The 19531-nt window shown below is 44.3% G+C and overlaps 1 protein-coding gene and 1 long non-coding RNA gene across 7 annotated transcripts in view; one reads left to right on the top strand and one right to left on the bottom strand.

Annotated features, from left to right (window-relative positions):
• Positions 1 to 262: 262 nt before the first annotated feature.
• Positions 263 to 5177, bottom strand: LOC135970946 (uncharacterized). The gene is made up of 2 exons (XR_010586885.2): positions 4321 to 5177; positions 263 to 3856 (listed from the first exon to the last, which is right to left on the bottom strand). It is a non-coding gene; the product is annotated as an uncharacterized lncRNA (long non-coding RNA).
• A 61-nt stretch (positions 5178 to 5238) lies between these two features.
• The window catches only part of USP46 (ubiquitin specific peptidase 46), a 214266-nt gene continuing 199973 nt past the window's right edge, over positions 5239 to 19531 (top strand). For 3 of the 6 annotated variants that reach the window (XM_065545213.2, XM_005555302.4, XM_074040036.1), the window contains exon 1: positions 5239 to 5417. In XM_065545213.2, coding sequence (XP_065401285.1) covers positions 5382 to 5417 — 36 coding nt within the window. In that variant the 5' untranslated portion in view covers positions 5239 to 5381. Of the gene's footprint in view, positions 5418 to 5837; positions 6033 to 6239; positions 6356 to 7949; positions 8227 to 19531 lie in introns of all 6 variants that reach the window. The other 3 variants (XM_045392620.2, XM_045392621.2, XM_045392622.2) reach the window with 3 other exon arrangements.

The raw sequence follows: 19531 nt of genomic DNA on the forward strand, positions 1-19531 counted from the left end.
AGTACCAGGGCTAAGTCTCATTGGCTCAGCTCATATTACATCCTCTTGGCTGAACCAGTCACTTTGGCTGGGGCATGAGGCACTGTCATTGGCCAGGCCTGGATCACGTGCCTTCCTCTGGTCACAGGAGGCTAGGTTAGCCACATTTGAACCCTAGGTCTGAGTGTGGGAGATGGAAAGTTCCCCAAAGTAGAAGCTAGGAGTTGTTACTGAAAGGAGAATGGATGCTGGTGAGGCAAAAACAGAATTCTACCACAAGTCATTGGCTGGAGCAGTGCTCCCCAAACTTCTTGGAGAGTCTGATTTATTAGGTCTGGGATGGGAACTGAAAGTCTGTACTTCTGACAACCTCCTGGTGATGCCAATGCTGTTAGTCCATGAACCATACTTTGTGAAGCAAGAGACACATCACCTCCCTCAAATTAGTTTAGGCTATTGTATTAGGCCATTCTTACATTGCTGTAAAGAAATATCTGAGACTAAGTGATTTATAAAGAAAAGAGGTTTACTTGGCTCATGGTTCTGCAGGCTGTACAGGCAGCATGGCACTGGCATCTGCTCGGCTTCTGAGGAGGCCTCACAAAGCTTTCAATCATGGTGAAAGGCAAAGGGGGAACAGGTATCTCATATAGCAGAGCGGGAGCAAGAGAGATAGAGAAACTATACCATTCCACCCGTGGCCCCTCCAAATCTCATGTCCTTCTCACATTGCAAACTACAATCATTCTTTTCCAATAGGCCCCCAAAATCTTCACTCATTCTAGCATTAGCTCAAAAGTCCAAAGTCCAAAGCCTCATCTGAGACAAGGGAAGTCGCTTTCACCTATAAGCCTGTAAAATCAAAAACAAATTATGTACTTCCAAGATACAATGGGAGTATAGGCATTGGGTAAACGTTCCCATTCCAAAATGGGGGAAATTGGCCAAAAGAAAGGGGCTACAGGCCCCACACAGGTCCAAAACCCAGGAGGGAAGTCACTAAATCTTAAAGTTCCAAAATAATCTTCTTTGACACCATGTCCCACATCCAGGCCACACTGGTACAAGGGCGGGGGGTGGGGGTGGGGGTCCCAAGGCCTTCAGCAGTCCTGCTCCTATGGCTTTGCAGGGTAGAGACTCCAAGGCTGTCCTCATGGGCTGCAGTCTGTGGCTTTTCCAAGTACAGAATACAAGATGCTGGTGGATCTATCATCCCTGGGTCTGGAGGGCAGTGGCCCACTTCCTATAGTTCCATTAGGCAGTGCCCCAGTGGTGACCCTGTTGGAGCCTCCAACCCCACATTTCCCCTCTACACTGCCCTAGTAGAGGTTCTTTGTAAGGTCTCCACCCCTGCAATAGGCTTCTGCCTGGACAAACAGACTTTGCCATATATCCTCTGAAATCTAGGCAGAGGCTGCCAAGAATCCATGATTCTTGCACTTTGTGTGCCTGCAGGCTTAACATCACATGAAAGCTACCACGGTTTACTGTTTGAATTCTCCAAAGTGGCAGTCCAAGTTGTATGTAGGCCCCTTTGAGCCACAGCAAGAGTGGGAACAAGAGCAGCTAGGATGTGGTGAGCAGTGTCCCAAGGCTGTGCAAGGCACCAGGGCCCTGGGCCCAGTCCATGAATCTATTCTCTCCTCCTAGGCCTCTGGGCCTGTGATGGGAGAAGCTACTTTGAAGTTCTTTGAAACGCCTTCAAGGCTTTTTCCCTATTGTCTTGGATAGTAGCACTTGGCTCCCCTTTAATCCTGCAAACATCTCTAGCAAGCAATTGTTCCACAGCCTGCTTGAATTCCTCTCTTGAAAAAGCTTTTTTCTTTCTCTGCCACATGGCCAGGCTGCAAATTTTCCAAACATTTTTTTGCTCTGCTTCCCTTTTAAACATAAGTTCCACCTTTTGTCTTTGCTCCCACATCTGAGCATAGATTGCCAGAAGCAGTCACACCACTTCTCGATCACTTTGCTGCCTAGGCATTTGTTCTGCCAGATACCCTAAATTATCACTCTCAAGTTCAAACTTCCACAGATTCCTAGGGCATGAACAGAATGCAGTCAAGCTCTTTGCTAAGGCATAACATTGCGTGACCTTTGCTTTAGTTTCCAGTAAGTTCCTAATTTCCATCTGAGGCCTCACCAGCCTGGACTTCACTGTCCACATCTCTGTCAGCATTTTGGTTTGAAGTCCAGGCTTCTGAGGTCTCGAATGGAAATAAGGAACTTATGGGGAACTAGAGCAAAGGTCACACATGTTTTGCCTTAGCAAAGTGCTTGGGTGCATTCTGTTCACGGCCTAGCCATCAGCATTTTGGTCACAACCATTTAACCAATCCCTAAGAAATTCCAAACTTTCCCTCATCTTTCTATCTTCTTCTGAGTCCTACAAACTCTTCTAACCTCTGCCTGTTACTGAGTTCCAAAGCTGCTTCCACATTTTCAGGCATCTCTACAGCAATGACTCACTTCTCGGTACGTTTTCTGTAATAGGTCATTCTTGCATTGCTATAAAGAAATCCCCAAGACCAGGTAATTTATAAAGCAAAGAGATTCATGGTACTACAGGCTATATAGGAAGTATGGCACAAACATCTGCTTCTGAGGAGGGCAAATGAAGCTTCTAATCATGGCGGAAGGCAAAGGGGGAACAGACATCTCATATGGCAGAGTAAGAGCAAGAGAGAGTTAGGGGGGTAGTGGGGAGGTGCCACACACTTTTAAATGACTAGATCTTGGGAGAACTCACTCATTATTGTGAAGACAGCACCAAGCCATGAGGGATCCTCCCCCATGTTCCAAACACCTTCCACCAGGCCCTGCCTCCAGAATTGGGGATTCCAATTTAATATAAGATTTGGGTGGGGACAGACATCTAAACCATATCAGCCGTTTAGTGCCATCCTTCCATTTTCTTGCTTTTCCCAGTCCTAACGATACCTGCATATCAGCTTATCTCAAAGTTCTCTCATTAGCTTGTCAATATTTTTAAGGTTTTAGCTTTTATCATCCCTGAATAATGTTTCCTCAATGAGTGAAGCTAAGATTATGATTATTATTCTTCAACCCAAGAATTTTCCAATTTAGACCTGTGAATACTACACTTGTGGAAATGTAAAATGTATTTAATCTTTCATGAGTCTGACAAGCTCTGCCATGTTCAATTGATTTGTTGTGTATGTAATTCACTGCCTGAGTTTCAATCTGGATGTTTATATTGAACACTTCAGTTTTAGGAGATACACCATTAAAATGTATACAAAAGATCCGTTTAACTTGCTGATATAGCACTCAGTAATCAGATGATGTTCAATTTCCATTATGTTGATGGTGTTTTCAATCCTGTGGACTTTGCAATCCAATGTTCGCAGAAATATTGAACTCTTATTATAAAATTTTCATATCATTTAAAGATTTGGATTAATGCCTTTATAGTGGAACTTCTGTGAAATTGAGTCCTGAGATCTGAGTTTTAGTCTTGAGGTTGCTCCTGACCTTGAGACATTAATCCTCAAATCTTAAAGTTTTCTGGGCCTCTGTGTTGGGATTGGTCATAGCTCAGTTGTTTTTTGTCTTCTCTCTTCTCTTCCTCTCCCAGAGTGCTCAGCCCAGGTTACCACACCAACTTCATCTGTAGCATTTCGGTAAGGCATCTGGGCAGGATACTTGATCCTCTAAGCCTTATGTTACTGATCTGCAAAAAACGAGATAATAGCATCTACCGGCTAATAGTTATGGTGGCGATTAAAGGAGATCATGAATGTAAGCATTGGGTGCAGTGGTTCACGCCTGTTGTCCCAGCGCTTTGGTAGGCCAAGGTGGGATGATCACTGGAGCCCAGGAGTTCAAGATCAGGCTGGGGAACATAGAGACCCCGTCTCTTAAAAAACAAAGAGAGAGAGAGAGAGAGAGAAGAAAATCAGTCATGACTTACAATGGAAGAAATTATCATCAGGATGTATTTGGAAATAATATTTAGGTTGAAAGACTTAAGCAGGAATATTACTTCTTATGTGCACTGGAAAACACAGTGACATGACTCCCAAAACCTTCAGTCAACGAGTCTGTCTTACTGTTTCCTCCCCAGATCCTAGGGGGTATTAGCAATCAAGGGCTCTCAAATGTTTACTCTTGGTTAGATAAAATTTATCTTCAACTAATTTTTCTTCTGATTCAATTTGTCATTAAATATATTGATTTAAGAATTTATCACGCATCTCACTTGTACAACTTCTCCCATGAAAGCATCGAATTGCAACTTTGTATGTGTAACTGTTTCACACATTCAGAAACCGGCCCCTTCAATTCGCGTGGACCTATCTGCTAAGTGGTGCACAGACTCACCCTCTGAACCCACAGACACGACCTTTAATGCGGGAAATGTGCATGATCCCATACAGCGTCCATCTCAACAATTGGAGGCTGGGCATCCCTGAGAGGGGTATGCCTGCCTTGAAGATATGGAAAAGTTTTGTTTTCGTTCCTTCCGCTCCTTAGTGCTTGCGCGGAACCGGGACGTCTCCTTTGGACCCGCTAATGTTACAAGCCGCCCAAGCGCGCCGCTGCTGGCCTCCGCCCAGACCCGGATTCCTCTCGCCTCCTGGCGCCCTTTCTCGGGCGCCCGGCCCGCGGCTGGCGAGGGCTCTCTGACCGCTCCGGTGTCCTCGCCCCATTTTACTTCTTGGGTCCCCGCCGGTGCCATCTGGTTGGAACCCTCGGGAAGAACTAAAAGTTGGACGTTGCCACCCCTACCCCTCGCCAAAAACTAAACACCGGAGGCTGCCGAGGCGCTGCGGGAGGAAGGCGACAAGGAAAAAGCGAGGACGGAAGGCGGCCCCGGGTTCGCCCCGGCCCGGGCCTCCCGCCTCCCCACCCCGCACCCCGTGCCGTCCCCGGCTCCCTGGCTTCCCGACGGCGAGGAGGGCCGCTGCTTCCGCGTCGGAGTCGGCCAGGGGGACCTGCGGGGTGCGGCTGCCGCAGCGGCGCGCCCCGGAGCCTGGCCCGGCATTCCAGTCCGAATAGAGAGAGGCAGGGAATCAAATGGAAAAGCAGGAGGCCAGGCCGGGCGGGGAGGGAGGCGGCGCGGCGGGGCCCGGGAACCCAGCCCGGAGCGCTCGGAGCGGCCGGCTTGGACTCACGCGGCGCGCCCGGGCCGCCCCTCCTCCCCGCGCCGCCGGCCGCGGCCCAGGCTCCCTCGCTCCGCCACTCCCCGCCCCTCCGCGCTCCCTCCCCGCCCTCCCCGCGCCGCCGCCTCCTCCTCCCGGCCTCCCTCTCCCAGCCAAACTGAAAGCTGGACCCCAGGCCGCCGCGCCGCCGCCCGGCCTCCCAGCCAGCGCGCCACCATGGGCAGTCCCGGTTTCCCCTTGTAAAGATGGCGGTGAGGGATCGCTGCAACCTTTAGACTAATGACTGTCCGAAACATCGCCTCCATCTGTAATATGGTGAGTGGCCGAGCCGCCTCGGGGTCGCGCCCGACTCGCGGCGAGGCAAAGAAAGGGAAGCCCGAACTGCACCATTCGCCCGGCGGCTGGGGCGGCGGGGTCCGCGCCGCCAGAAGTTCCCGGCCGCCGAGCTGGGCGCGCGGTCGCAGCCCCCTCAGCGGCCGGGGAGGGTCCCCGAGCCCCCCGCGCCCGCCTCAGCCCCGGTACATCAGAGCCCGCCCGGCGATCCCGGGGCCCCGCTGCTGCGCCCCCGCCCTTGGGTTGCGGTGGAAGCGGCTTGAGGGAAGGGAAGCGACCGAACCTGAACGTCCCCAGGGAGGGGGTGGGGGATAAGGTGGAGGTGGGGGCACCCATCCTCTTCTTGCGGTCAAGTCGGCCTTGTTGGACGCCCAGACTGCCCTCATCTCATTTTGAGTTCAGTCCTTCAGCGGTGTTTAGAATTCACTTTGCAACACCAATTGTGTATATGGAGAAATTGGAAATGTAATAAAGCTGTAAAAAAGTGCAAAATTGTGGCTAGAGAAGTGAACTTCAGCCTGGTTTGAAAAAGCACCGTAATTTGCTCCGCATGCCTCAGTTTCCCCATCTGTGAAAAAGGGACAAGGCTCTGTAGCGGTAATATTTGCATGCCCTAAGGGTGGGGCCGGCTGTGGGCTTGGAGGAGGTCTCCAGGGTTATCCTACCTTATCCACTGTAGACCTAGGGGAGACTGGCGGGCATGGATACAGCCAGGGACATCACTGGGTTCTGATGCAGTCCGAGCCCATGACGCGGTGGTCACTTTAATTTGGGCTTCTCCCATTGCTTTCCCTTTTTCTGTAGGAAGAACCTCCAGCCCTTGGGTCCCCAGGGTCCCCAGGGTGGACCCTGCTGGCACCTCCACACGTCAGAGCCTTTGGGAGCTCAGACTGGAGTAAGGCATTGCTGTCCCTTGCAGGGTGAGATGATGTGTGCTTTGCTCCATTCTTTAGACTGCACCCCGCCCCCCTCCAGCCCCCTCCCAAACTGGTCCCCAGAGGCAACACGTGCTCTTACAGTGCCAGTTTGAGGAAAACCTCCCTAGAAGCTAGTAATACTGGCCCCTAAAGGGAATCCAAGGAAGCTTGTTGGAGAAGCCCTGGTGTAAGGTGATCTGGCTGTCCTTCCCCCATCACATAGCTTTTTAAATCTTCTGTCCCACATTCTGTTGCAAGATCAACACATGGCAAAGGAGCATTAAGAAACCTTGTGTTAGCTCAGGGGTGGAATTGAGACCTGCTGGCTTCAGCTTTCAGCACAGTGGGACGTGCCACTGTCACGGCCAGCAGAGCAAATGCTGGGGCCTCCCAGAGTGATAGCTGCACAGGTATTGGTTGGTGCCGGGCGAATTCATACAGGGAGTGGATCCTGGAGCCTTTCTGTTTTCTCTTTTTTCATTTCTCTGCGAGGAGACAGGTTTACTCTTATTCCTGTGGAGGGGCTGCTTGTTATAGAGGTGATGCCTTCTCAGTTTCTCTCTCCTACGACCAGCTTCTGAGGGAACTGTGAATCAGGAGCAGCTTGAATACTCTCTCATGTCTGTTGGTGTGGCCGCAGGCCTAAGGATACTACAGGGTAGTTAGGCTCCGTCCCAGCCCTTGGTGGTGTTCTTGTCCAGCTTGTGTGTGGTTACACCTCTCTGTGTAGAAGCAGGCTGGAAACTTGAGAGCTAGCATGTCCCTAGAGGAAGCCAGCCCCCAACCTCCCCCCACCCGCCTCCCTCCCGCCCTCAGTGCTGTTGGGGCTTTCTGGCACACCTGGGCTGAATGTCACAATGTGTTTCAGTGAAACTCAGCTAGGGAGACAGGGTGTGGGGAGGACCTGAGAGGAGCAGGCCAATACTGCCCTGAGAGTTGACATCTCGGGTGGAGACCTAAAAAGGTACCAAATTTAGGACCATCACCCAGATGAAGTGAGGAACGAGTAATTTCATTAATTAAAGAGTCCGATGTGCCTATTTAGACGCTGTGTCTAGAGAGAGTGACAGAGTTTGGGTTCTAATGTCAGACTTTCTGGGTTCAGGTCCTGGTTCCTTTTTTTTTTTTTTTTTTTTGACAGGGTCTCACACTGTCACTCAGGCTGGAGTGCAGTGGCATGAACATGGTGGCTCACTACAGCCTCCACCTCCCAGGCTCAAGCGATTCTCCCACCTCTGCCTTCTGAGTAGCTGGGACTACAGGCACGTGCCACCATGCCTGGCTAATTTTTAAATTTTCCATAGAGACTGGGTCTCCCTTTGTTCCCCAAGGTGGTCCCTAATTCTTGGGCTCAAGAGGTCCTCCCACCTCAGCCTTCCGAAGCGCCAAATTACTGCTGTGAGCCACCATGCTTGGCAGGTCCTGGTTCTAACACATGTTGGCTTTGTGTCCTTGAACAAGTTGCCCAGTCTTAGACTTTCCTTATCTACCAAAAGGAGATGTTAATATTGTATTACTCGGGCATAGGGCCTGGTACATGGCTAGAACTCAGTGTCATTGTCAACATCATCTTTCTCATTGTTATGTCATCTACCAGGTGTTTAAAGGACAGTGGAGATCATGCCATTTCAGACCTGGTGGAAGCAACCACTAATATAAACACCGCCCACGTTTAGGAAGGCTGGAGTGGGAATCCTTAACCCCGCCCCCTGCTCAGGTCACCCCCCCCCCCCCCCCCCCCGCCCCTGCCGCCCCTCCCAGTCTTCCTTCCCAGAGGAGAAGGCTGGATATGAGAAAACTGCTGTCTTTTCACTGGATCAGACGTAAATATTCACTGGACCTTGATTCTTCGCTCAATAATGAATTGTTTCCAGGTAGGTGTCTTACAGGTCCCTTCTCACTGCTTAGCTTCTCTGTGGGCCTCTTACTGACCCTTCCCACTCCTAAGTTTGTTTGGTCCCAGCTGGTTTGAGTAGTTGTAGTAAGAGCAAGTGAGGATTGCATTTTTTTTTTTTTTTTTTTTTAAGCAGATCGTTTGACATATTTTGAACAGGCTGATATGTGACCAGAAAGGATGTTAGAAGATACCATTTTTCTGGGTAACAGGAAAAAATGAAGATCTATCATTGAAAGTGGATTTGTTTCCTCCATCAGATAAGAAAGGACCCGGCAGAGTAGAAACCAAACTTGTGGCAGATACTTTGTGTGATTGAGAACTAAACATCCCCTCTTTTCCCCATACTTCTTGTGCCAGTTTTAGATATAGGAAACTTGGAAAATATCCTCATTCCTCCACTTACCCACCCACTTGCTGAACTTTTATTGTCCACTGGAAGTTTAGTACTAGTTTCCATTTGTTTTAATTTTTCTTCCGTGTGAATTCCTGCCATGGTAATTCTTGATGAACTTGCTCAGGGCAAGGCAGCTTGGCCACACAGCAGTGTCTGGTTCAGATATAGTAAAGCTTGTTTGGCTGGTGTGTTGTAATTTTCATAATGCACTAGCTGCTACCAAGCATGAGGAAATGTCTTCTGTTGATAATCCTCTGATTTTTATCCAGACCAATGGATTTAACTTCCTATATATATTTATGGCCCTGCAAATGGAAGGTTTTTGTTTTTGGATTTTTTTAAAGTTTCCTGTTTGAAGAGCTTGAGGAATTTTCTAAAAAGGAAGCATTAGTTAGAAGAAACCAAATGTGACATACCAATGCAAATTGGTCCAGATCTTCTAATCTTATTTCATTTGTTAATAATGCTGTAAGATGTACCTCTGAGAAAATGCCGTGTATCAAATAGATTACGAGTTTTGTTCCAATAAATGGCCATCTGTTGAGGACCTGCTATGTTAGTGTTGGCACAGACTATATTCAACTGCTTAATAAATGAATGAGGTGGGTCCCTGTCCCACCGTTCCTTATCTTGTGGGTGTAACATTGGTAAAGATGAAACCATTTCAATACAGTGTGATACCAGCACAGATAGAGGTTGAACAAACTCCCAGCAGCTGTACAGTGGAAAGACTGATTAATACAACAGGACATTTCAAAAATATATTCTCATTTGACCAAAGTTGGATACATGTTCTACTTCTGGCTTTTATTTTATATGAGGACATGATTATAGTCAATGTGAGTTAGAATTGAAATCTGCACCATTGGGTGTCTCTCCAGTTAAGCATGAATCCAATGGTGCTTTTGGACAAATTGTTGTATTTCTGAGGACCTTTGTTTTTCTCATCTTCTAAAACTGATTTTCTGGTTTTGGTCATGAAAAGCTTCTTAGTAGAATTTCTTAGATAAAGCCTTTATGAAAATCTGCACCTCTTAATTGGTTAGCAACCACTTCGTTACCTAACTGCCTTGTTTAAAACTGCATTAAACTTATGAGATATTAGCATTTTAGCATCTGTAGAACAGCCTCAGGATAATTTTTGACACCAGTTTGAGTGCCAGATTTTAGTTCTTTTAAATCAATGAAGTAGGCTGGCCATGGTGGGTCACTGGTAATACCAGTACTTGGGAGGCTGAGGCAAGAGGACTGTTTGAGCCCAGGAGTTCAAGATCAGCCTAGGCAACATAGTGAGACCCCATCTCTACCAAAAACAAACAAACAAATAAAATCATGTAAATAAAAACATATACATATAAATAAATGAAGTTATGTTGAAATAAAGGGAAAGTAAACATTAAAATTTTGAAAGAAAACTAGAGAATTTTTATAGTTTTATCTTGATAACTACTTACCTAAGGCAAGTATTTTGAGAATGGTTGGAAACAATTTTTTAATTATTAAAAAATATGTTGGTCTTATGATTTGGGGGAACAGATATCTTGCCTTTTCCTCTGTTACTGTTATTCATGCTTGCCATTCTCAAAGATAGTTGGCAACTGTAAGTTTAGTTAATGTATCAGCTAGGTGTAAAGTCATGTGAGGGTCTACTCTGATAGTTGCTGGGGTTAGAAAATACAGTGTGAGGTGAGGTGAGTTAATGTTTAAAGAAAAGAAATTCTGTTTTTCTGGCCCCACTGGTCTCATATGCAGAGGTTTATGTTAGGTCGGGACCTGACAATTAGTTCTGCGGATTTTTCTGTTTTTCTTGGACTCCTCCAAGAAAACGAAGTTGAATGCCAGTATTTAGTTAGAATGAAAGATTATGATACCTTTTCTGAATAGCAACTTTATGTGCTTCAGTTCACTCATACCATAAAACCTGTTTATTTATTCTTCACTAAGTGGAATTTTGGTATGTTTATGTTATAATTGAAAGACATTTTCAATTTTTATTCTCTTAGCAATTAAGAGAAATTTCTCTAGCTCAGATGTCTTTTTTCCCCCCTCCTAGTCTTTCTAGTTAGTGTGAATGGATTGGGGTTCCATGACGGTATTAAATTCTGTGGTATCATCAGAAGGGTATTTGGTAACCACCTATCTCTATCTCTAGCCTACCCATGAAGCCACCCAAAGCTAACTAACTAGAAGAGATGTAAAAGATGGTGTCTTTTAGTCTAGTTAACTTTTCTGGTCTAATTATTTTAATGCAGCTTCTTATAACAAACCTTCAGTTGTGGTGCAACCAAATGCTGGCCTAAGGGTTTGAAAGGCCTTGGTGGTCTTTAAGAGAAAAGGCCACCCAAAAATCAACCAGCAAAATCTTTTTTTTTTTTTTTTTTTGAGATAGAGTTTTGTTCTTGGTGCCCAGGCTGGAGTGCGATGGCTCACTGCAACCTCTGCCTCCTGGATTGAAATGATTCTCCTGCCTCAGCCTCCCGAGTAGCTGGGATTACAGGTGCCTGCTACCATGCCTGGCTAATTTTGCATTTTTAGTAGAGATAGGGTTTCACCATGTTGGCCAGGCTGGTCTCAAACTCCTGATCTCAGTTGATCCGCCTGCCTCAGCCTCTCAGAGTACTAGGATTAAAGGCATGAGCCACTGTGCCCTGCTGCAAAAACATTCTTGAGACAAACTCGATTACCAACCAACCCCAACAGTAAAGGGTTTTTGGAATATTTCTCTTCTGGGACTATGACTTGAAGTTTGAGGGATGTTTTAAGTGCTGTACATGGAAGTTTACCACAATTCTGAGAATGATTCTTTGTCATGGATGGTTTTAAGATCATGGTAGTGGGACTCCATGGTCCCCAAAGCTTCACTTTACACTCATAGGGCCAACCTTCCTGTTCTTCCTCAAGTTCCAATGCCACTTTCAGAACCCTCAGATACTTTTAAATTAGCTCAGACTTTGGCTTTTTTTCTGAGTGAGGGTGATTTTTAGACATACAGAAATGTAGAATAATAGAGTGAATACTCGTGTACTCCCCACCCCGTGAAGAAATAAAATACTATATATACATTTAAAACCACCTATGAGTCCTTCCTGATCTCGTTGCCCCTCCACCACTATTCTGCATTTGTTGTTTATTGTGTATTTTTATATTTTTACTAGATTTATGTGCATTCATAAACTAGATATAGTGTATTTTTTCATGTTTTAAACATGCTTTATAATACTAAACATTCTTCTCAGTTTGCTTTTATTGTTTAAATTGTGATTTTGCTATTGAGAGACACATAATCCTGGTTTATTTTAACTGCTATATAACAACATTTTATTATATAAATATGCTATGACACATTCATTGTAATGTTGTAAGCAGGCTTACAAATTTGTGAGTGCTGTTTTAGTGCAATGAACAGTTGTGAACTCATCTCCCTGTGTATAGTGTACACAGTTGACAGTTGACAGTTTCTCTGTGGTGTAAACCTGGAAGGGAATTGCTGGGTCAAAGAAATTAGATCGTCTTCTTTAATAAGTTGCCAGATTGCTCTCCAAAGAAGTTGTACCAATTTGCATTCCAACCAAGCAGCATTTGGGGGTTCCAATTGCTTCACATGTTTACAGATATTTGATATTGCTAGACTTGATGTTTTGCCAGTCTGATGGGTGTGAAATTGTGCCTTTGTGGTTTAAAATTTGCACTTTTTCTGTTTGCTAGGGGAGGTTGAACATCTTTTCATGTGTTTGTTATGCTGGTTTGTTTTCAACTCGGGCTTGGGAGCAGTTTTCCAGGGCTTGAAAGTCAGGATTGTAGTTTTGGTTTTGTCCGAAAACAGGGACAATGAAGAGGAAAATCAAGGAGACCAAAGCAAAAGTCATGAAAGGTAGGGATGAATTGGAAGATGCAGGTGAAGAAAATGATGACAAGATAATCACTGTGGAGGGGTGAAAACGAGTAACAAAAAAATAATAGAGTAGCACTGAGAAGATATCTTGAGTTTTGATAGTAAATTCAGGAGACCTTCCTGTGCCAGCCAGGCCTTGGTCGAGCCACATTTGCTTGGTTTAATTGAAATTGGCTTTAGTGAAAATTGTGTCTAGGGCCTGTTCCGGTGAGAACAGCAGCAAAACTGGACTTGTGGAGTTTTCCTGTTTACCCAGTTGCTCTTTCAAGTTCTTTTAGAAAGGCATTGTGAAATGATGGTTGTCTTCCTAAAATACATTTCTTTGTCCTTCAAATTAGGTACACAGTGCAGGAAAATTTTTATCTGGATCTGCTTGAATATATACTGGTGGAATTACTGTCTCAAATATTTAGAAAGTATTCTCTACACTTCATTTTAATTTTCAGAGTATGACGAGTATTACCTCATTAAACAAAGAAATGTATGGTTTTAGGTTCTTTGGTGTACCAAAGAATGGTGCCCACATGTGCATTCTCTTATTAAAAATTTAGACTCTGGGGTTCAACACCCAGAGAGTTTGATTAAGTAGGTCTTAGTTGGGGCTCTGGAATCTGCCTTTTAAATTAGTGTTCCCTCCTCCTTCCTACTCCCTCCACATTCTGTTATAGGTGAGCTGAGGGCCATGCTTGGAGAAATATTGCTTCCCTTGGGTAATAACCTTAGCCTCTTAAAAAATATTGCTTAATAAATTACTCCATGTGAAAGTTTTTTTAAAAATGAATGTAAATTATTTAAGCTAGTAACTTAACTTTTTCTGTTCTTTTTTCTTTTTCTTTTTCTTTTTTTTTTTTGAGATGGAGTCTCGCTCTGATGCCAGGCTGGAGTGCAGTGGCGCCATCTCAGCTCACTGCAACCTCCGCTTCCAGGTTCAAGCAATTCTCCTGCCTCAGCCTCCTGAGTAGGGTACTACAGGCACATGCCCCCATGCCCAGCTAATTTTTGTATTTTTAGTAGAGACAGGGTTTCACCGTGTTGGCCAGAATGGTCTTGATTTCTTGACCTCGTGATCCGCCCACCTCGGCCTCCCAAAGTGCTGGGATTACAGGCGTGAGCCACTGCACCCGGACAACTTAACTTTTTCTTGATATTAAATAGCCAGGTTTTTTATTAGTATATGTTCTCAGAACGGAGATTTTCAGCACTGGTTTTGTATCACATCACCTGTGAAGCTTTTAAAAGAAATTTTAAAAATAATAATTGAATCACAAAACATTAACATACAAAAAAGCATGAAAAAAATAATGTTATATATGTTTACCTACCCTTCAGATTTAACAGATATTAAAATGTAGCCATATTTGGTTACTTTTATTTTTAGACACATTACCTTAAAAATAGCACTAACTCTTTTTAGACTCTTTTACCTTAAAAATAGACACTCATTCACCCCATCTCTTTCCTTTCTCTTCCTCCCAGAGCAAATCATTTTCCTAAAGTTGGTATGGTGTTTACCAAACATGTCTTATACTTTACTTCGTATTTATGAATTCATAAGCAATGGATTGCAACGTTTGTGTATGGATAAAACTGTGTAGCCTTTTGCAACTGTCTTTACTCAACAGGTATGTTTGAGATTATGTCAACACATAGAGGTCGAGTTTATTCATTCTGACTGCTCTGTAACAGGATTCTTTGACCTAACCATGGTTTACTTATTCATTCTCTTATTTAGGGGCAATTTGGTAGTTTCTACAATATTCTCTCTGGAAACAGTGCTGCAGTGAATGTTCTTGTTTCTGTCTTCTTTGCTCAAGTGTCTTCATTTCTTTAGGATATAATCCTGGAAGTCAATGTGCTGCTTTTAGGATGCGCCCATCTGCAGCTTTGCTAGGTGTGTCAAATTGCTCTCCGAAGTGGTTCCACCAATTGGAGCTTTTTTAACATGCAGTTTCTAGGGTCCCAGTCTCAAGCGTTTCCGACAGTATGTAGATGTAGGTAGTCTGGGGTGAATTTTAGGCACCTGTGTGTGTATGTGTGAGTGTGTATTTTACGTGCCACAGTTGATTCCGATGTGAGCTTCCAAGGTTGAGAAACCACCATGTTAGACTGACAACTCTATGAGGGCAGGAACTATATTTATTTGTATTATTCACTGTTGATTTCCCAGCTGTCAGCACAGTGCCTAGCACATATGTGGTTAGTGCTCAATAAATAAATATTGATAAATGAATGAAGGGATGTAATTTGGTAGAATGGAAGAATTGCCTTGCAGTACAGCAGTATGCCTCCAATTTTATTATGCATAGGCATTAGCTGGAGCTCTAGTTAAAATGTAGATTTGGATTCAGCAGGTCTGGGGTAGGGCTGAGATTTTGCACTTCTAACAAGCTCTCTGGTGATATAGATAATGCTGGTTTCAGGACCATTTTTAGAGCAGCAAGGCTTTGGGAAAAACAAAACAACTTCTATTTTCTATATAGTTGTAAAGTGGAGGAGTTTGGAATTCAGAATCCTGTTTGGTAAATCTTAGAGCCTATTTATCTTTTTACAACAAAGGTAGTCAATGAGATACCGTCTTTAAAGCTGTGGTGTTGGGAGAAAGAGGTAGAGAGAGGCCCACAGGACTCTTCTAATCAGCGCTGTAGCAGGTGACAGGACAACAGGAAACTGTCTAATTGGGTTCCGAAGTCAGATACTTTTCAAAATGAAAAAGAATGCTCAGAGTAATTATAAAACATTAATTAATCTATAGGTGTGATCTGAGCCATTCAGGGCAAACTCAAGGTAGGTCACTCTAAGGTTAAGCCACCACAGGACACTCCCATTTAAATGCAGAGTTTCAGGATGCTTTGGGAACTGGGTTTCCCTGCCTCATGAATCAGAGGGGTACTATAGTAATGGAGAGAAGGCAAATACAAATAAATAAATAAAAATAACATTCAGAACGAATGCATATTGTATGGTTGGCAGGGTAGGGGTGAATAACCTATTATTTCCAAATTTTTCTTACTCTAGAGAAAAACTGTGGGATGGATCCAGTTGCTTAGGTCAGTGATACTCAAATGTCAGTTTGTCATCATTCTTCATGGTTTTTGCTACACCTGTGTATCACTTGAACTTATTTACTTAGTTTTCCTTAATCTGTTCACCCTAATTTGACCTCATTCGGAAACATCTGCAAAATGATGGGTTTGATGAGCTAGTTTTATGCTTTTCTAATCCTTTTCAAAAACATTATTTCTACAGTTAAAACTATTCATACTGATGCCATCTAAGAGTAATTCCCCTCCCTCCAGGATTCATGGCCCATAGTTTGGGTGACATTGGCTCAGATGAGAGGTTCTTTGTAGTGGCTCAAATAACCGGCTCTTGGAGGAGCACCATTTGTTGAACTGCTTTGTAGATGATGAATCTGGTCAGTGAGCTTCCTTGGGAGGCAGGTGAGCACATGGCTGAGATCTGGTTGGACTTTCTATACCACTGTTGATTGGGTACGAGAGCTTGATGTTCTCTACCCTTGTAAAGACATACTTCTTATCCATAGCCTGTGGGTGATGAGAGGACTTACCTTCCTGGGTCATTGTGGGGCTTAACCAGAGAGATTGATGTCTAGTGCTTAGCCTGTTGCCTGGGCATTGCATTACCACTTTCTTCCAGTGCCCTTCCTGTTTCCACTAGTGAAAGAGTCCATGAAACACTGTAGTAGACAGAGCCCTGAGCTAGGACTCAGAAATCCTGGGCTCTGATTGCTTTCCAGCTTTAGTGATGTTGGACAGGTCACTGAGGCCTCTCTGGGTCTATAAAATAAGAACCACTCCTGCTGGTGAGCAGTGGCAAGAAGATGAGCATGTGTGTTATAAACCAGCTATGGTTTTCAGTCAAGGAGAACTAGGGAAGGGCTGCAGGACAAAGGGAGGAAGAAGCTATGATTTCTGACCAAAATGCCATTGGAAGACACATGCTGGTGGGGTGTGGCTAAGCTTTTGTTGTCACTAGTCAAGATACAGTATTTTTTCCTTTTCCTGAGAATGAGGGCACGTGGTGAGTAAAAGATAAGTTGTCTTTGAATGAGCTTATACCACACTCTTTTGTGTCATTTGGTGCACACAGCCTTCCTAACTAAGAAATACATGAAGTAGCTAAGCGCAGTTTCTTTTTTAAATTTTTAAGTAAAGTGTCTGAATAGGTACTCTGAGTTTATGTGGCAGACATTTCAAAATGTGCACAAGGTTGTATGTTGAAAATAGACCCACTGTCCAATTCTTATCTCTAGCATCTATCAATAGTTTCTTATGCTTCCATTTAGAGTTATGTGCATATACAAGCAAATGTGTTTATATTTCTCTCCTAGTTTTTAAAAACACAAACAGTACATAGAGTATACGCTGATCTGTCCTGATCTGCCCCTTGCTGTTTGTGTCTTATAGGAGGGTCCGTGGGAACAGCCGCCTCATTCTTTTTTTTATCACTGCAGAGTGAGTATTCAGTTGCTTGAGTGTATTGAATTCACTGAACCAGGCCCTCACTGACTAGCAGGACATGTTGTAGGTAGTTTTCTAGTCTTTGGTTTTTACAAACAAGGCTGTAAGGAACAACTTTCTCCATATGTGGGAGTATATCTGTAGACCGACTTCCTAAAAATGGATTTGCATTTGTAACTGGGATGGATTTTGCCAAATTGCCCTCCATCAGCAATATGTGTGACTCTGGTTGCCTGCAGCCTTGCCAAAGCAGTTTGCTACCCAGAAACCTTTTGATCTTTGCCAGTCAGGGGAAAGGTGGTGTCTTAATTTGTAGTTTGCATTTCTCTTATTAGAAGTGAGCTTCAGCAGCTATTCACACATTTAGGAAAATAAACTCAATTTTATTTAAATGCCTTGCTGTTGGTAATTATTTTCAGAGTCTGCAGGGAAGGACTAGTTTTATTGTTATTTTCAGTCTGTCTCAGACCAATATATTTGTAAAATACAATAAAAAGGAATAACTAGCAAAATGGAATAAAGAAAACCCAAAGAGAAATAAAATGCAAGCCTTAATTTTTTGTTACTAAACTTGACAGATACAAAATTACTCTATCCACCCATTTTATCTCCATGTTTTCAGTTTCTGGATGTAGCTCACCACAGAGCGTTTTGAGTAACATTGCTCTAAAGAACAACTTGCTCATATTTTTTCTCCCATTGCTACCCTATTGGGGGTGGGAGGAGAGAGCTCAGAATTTTATATTTTATATTTCATAATCAGCACATTTCAGGATTTTTTGTTACATTTGTTGAAAATATCTCTGATGGTGCAATACTGACCCAGGAGGGACTGGTTCCCGAGGGCAGGGTTGCTGCACAAGTGCATTGAGGCATGTTGACGCCTGCAGTGCTCCCCATGCTGTGAGGTGGGAATGCAGGAGTTGTGATTTTCACTGATGAAGACCTTGAGCTTGGATGAGAAGAAAGGAGGATGAAATCACCCTATTAATAAAATTTGCAGAGCAGGCCTATGTTAGTGCATTCTCACACTGCTATAAAGAACTACGTGAGACTGGGTAATTTATGAAGAAAAGAGGTTTAATTGACTCACAGTTCCAAAGGCTTAACAGGAAGCATGACTGGGAGGCTTCAGGAAACTTAAAATCATGACAGAAGTTGTAGGGGAAGCAGGCACATCTTACCATGGTGGAGCAGGAGAGAGCAAGAGAGAGGGAAAGGGAAAGTGCCACATACTTTCAAACAACTGGATCTTGTGAGAACTATCATGAGAACAGCAAGGGGAAAGACCACCCCAATGATCCAGTCACCTCCCACCAGGCCCCTAGAATTGTGGGAATTACAATTCTAGATGAGATTTGGTGGAGACACAGAGCCAAACCATATCAAGGCCTCTTTGACCTGGGATTTTGCAAGGACCCCAGCCTTCTCTCTGCCTTTCTGGGAAGAGATGGGAAGTGTATTTCTGTGTAAAGTAGGAGCTTAAGGGACACGATAATTCAGGCAGCATCTTGGTGGCTTTGTAGAAAGATTGAATTGAAAATGAGATGCTTGCTTCTAGCTCACTGAGTTCAGTGGCATGAGTGGCTATTTCCTTGTCTTCCACCTGCAGCTAGAAAACAGACATGGTCTCAAGATTCTTTGTTCTGCTTTTGACTTGAAGTTTTAGTTTTGCATAAGGACTTCATTGTGTTATTTCTAAATATATGGAGAATTGTTTTGCCAGCCAAAGCTTCTTTCTAGATATTTTTTAACAGTTCTTGCTAGAATGACTTGGGATGGTCATGTAGTCAAGTATCCCAGGGTCAGCTTTCTTCAGTGGCAGATGTTTTGGCCTCTGTGTACAATTATTAAATGGAGTCATGTTGAGGTTTTTGTTTGTTTGTTTTTGTTTGTTTGTTTTTGAGATGTAGTCTCTCTCCGCCTCCCAGGCTGGAGTGGTGTGATCTCGGCTTACTGCAACTTCTGCCTCCCGGGTTCAAGCGATTCTCCTGCCTCAGCCTCCCGAGTGGCTGGGATTACAGGTACATGCTACCATGTCTGGCTAATTTTTGTTTTTGTTTTGAGATGGAGACCCTCTCTGTCCCCCAGGCTGGAGTGCAATGGCATGATGTCAGTTCACTGCAACCTCCGCCTCCTGGGTTCAAGCGATTCTCCTGCCTCCGCCTCCTTAGTAGCTTGGCTTACAGGTGCATGCCACCACGCCCGGCTAATTTTTTGTATTTTTAGTAGAAACGGGGTGTCATCATATTGGTTAGGCTGATCTCAAACTCCTGACCTTGTGATCCGCCCACCTTGGCCTCCCAGAGTGCTGGGATTACAGGCGTGAGCCACTGCGCCTGCCCCAAGGTTTTTTTCAGAGTTTTTTTTAAATTCAGTATCATGTAAGATAGCGGTCCCCAAACTTTTTGGCACCAGGGACAAGTTTTGTGGAAGATAACTTTTCCACAAACCTGGGCAGGGCTGGGGATGGTTTTGGGATGAACGTTCCACCTCAGATTATCAGGCATTAGAC

This window comes from Macaca fascicularis, chromosome 5 (genome assembly GCF_037993035.2).
Source record: "Macaca fascicularis isolate 582-1 chromosome 5, T2T-MFA8v1.1".
NCBI lineage: Eukaryota > Metazoa > Chordata > Mammalia > Primates > Cercopithecidae > Macaca > Macaca fascicularis.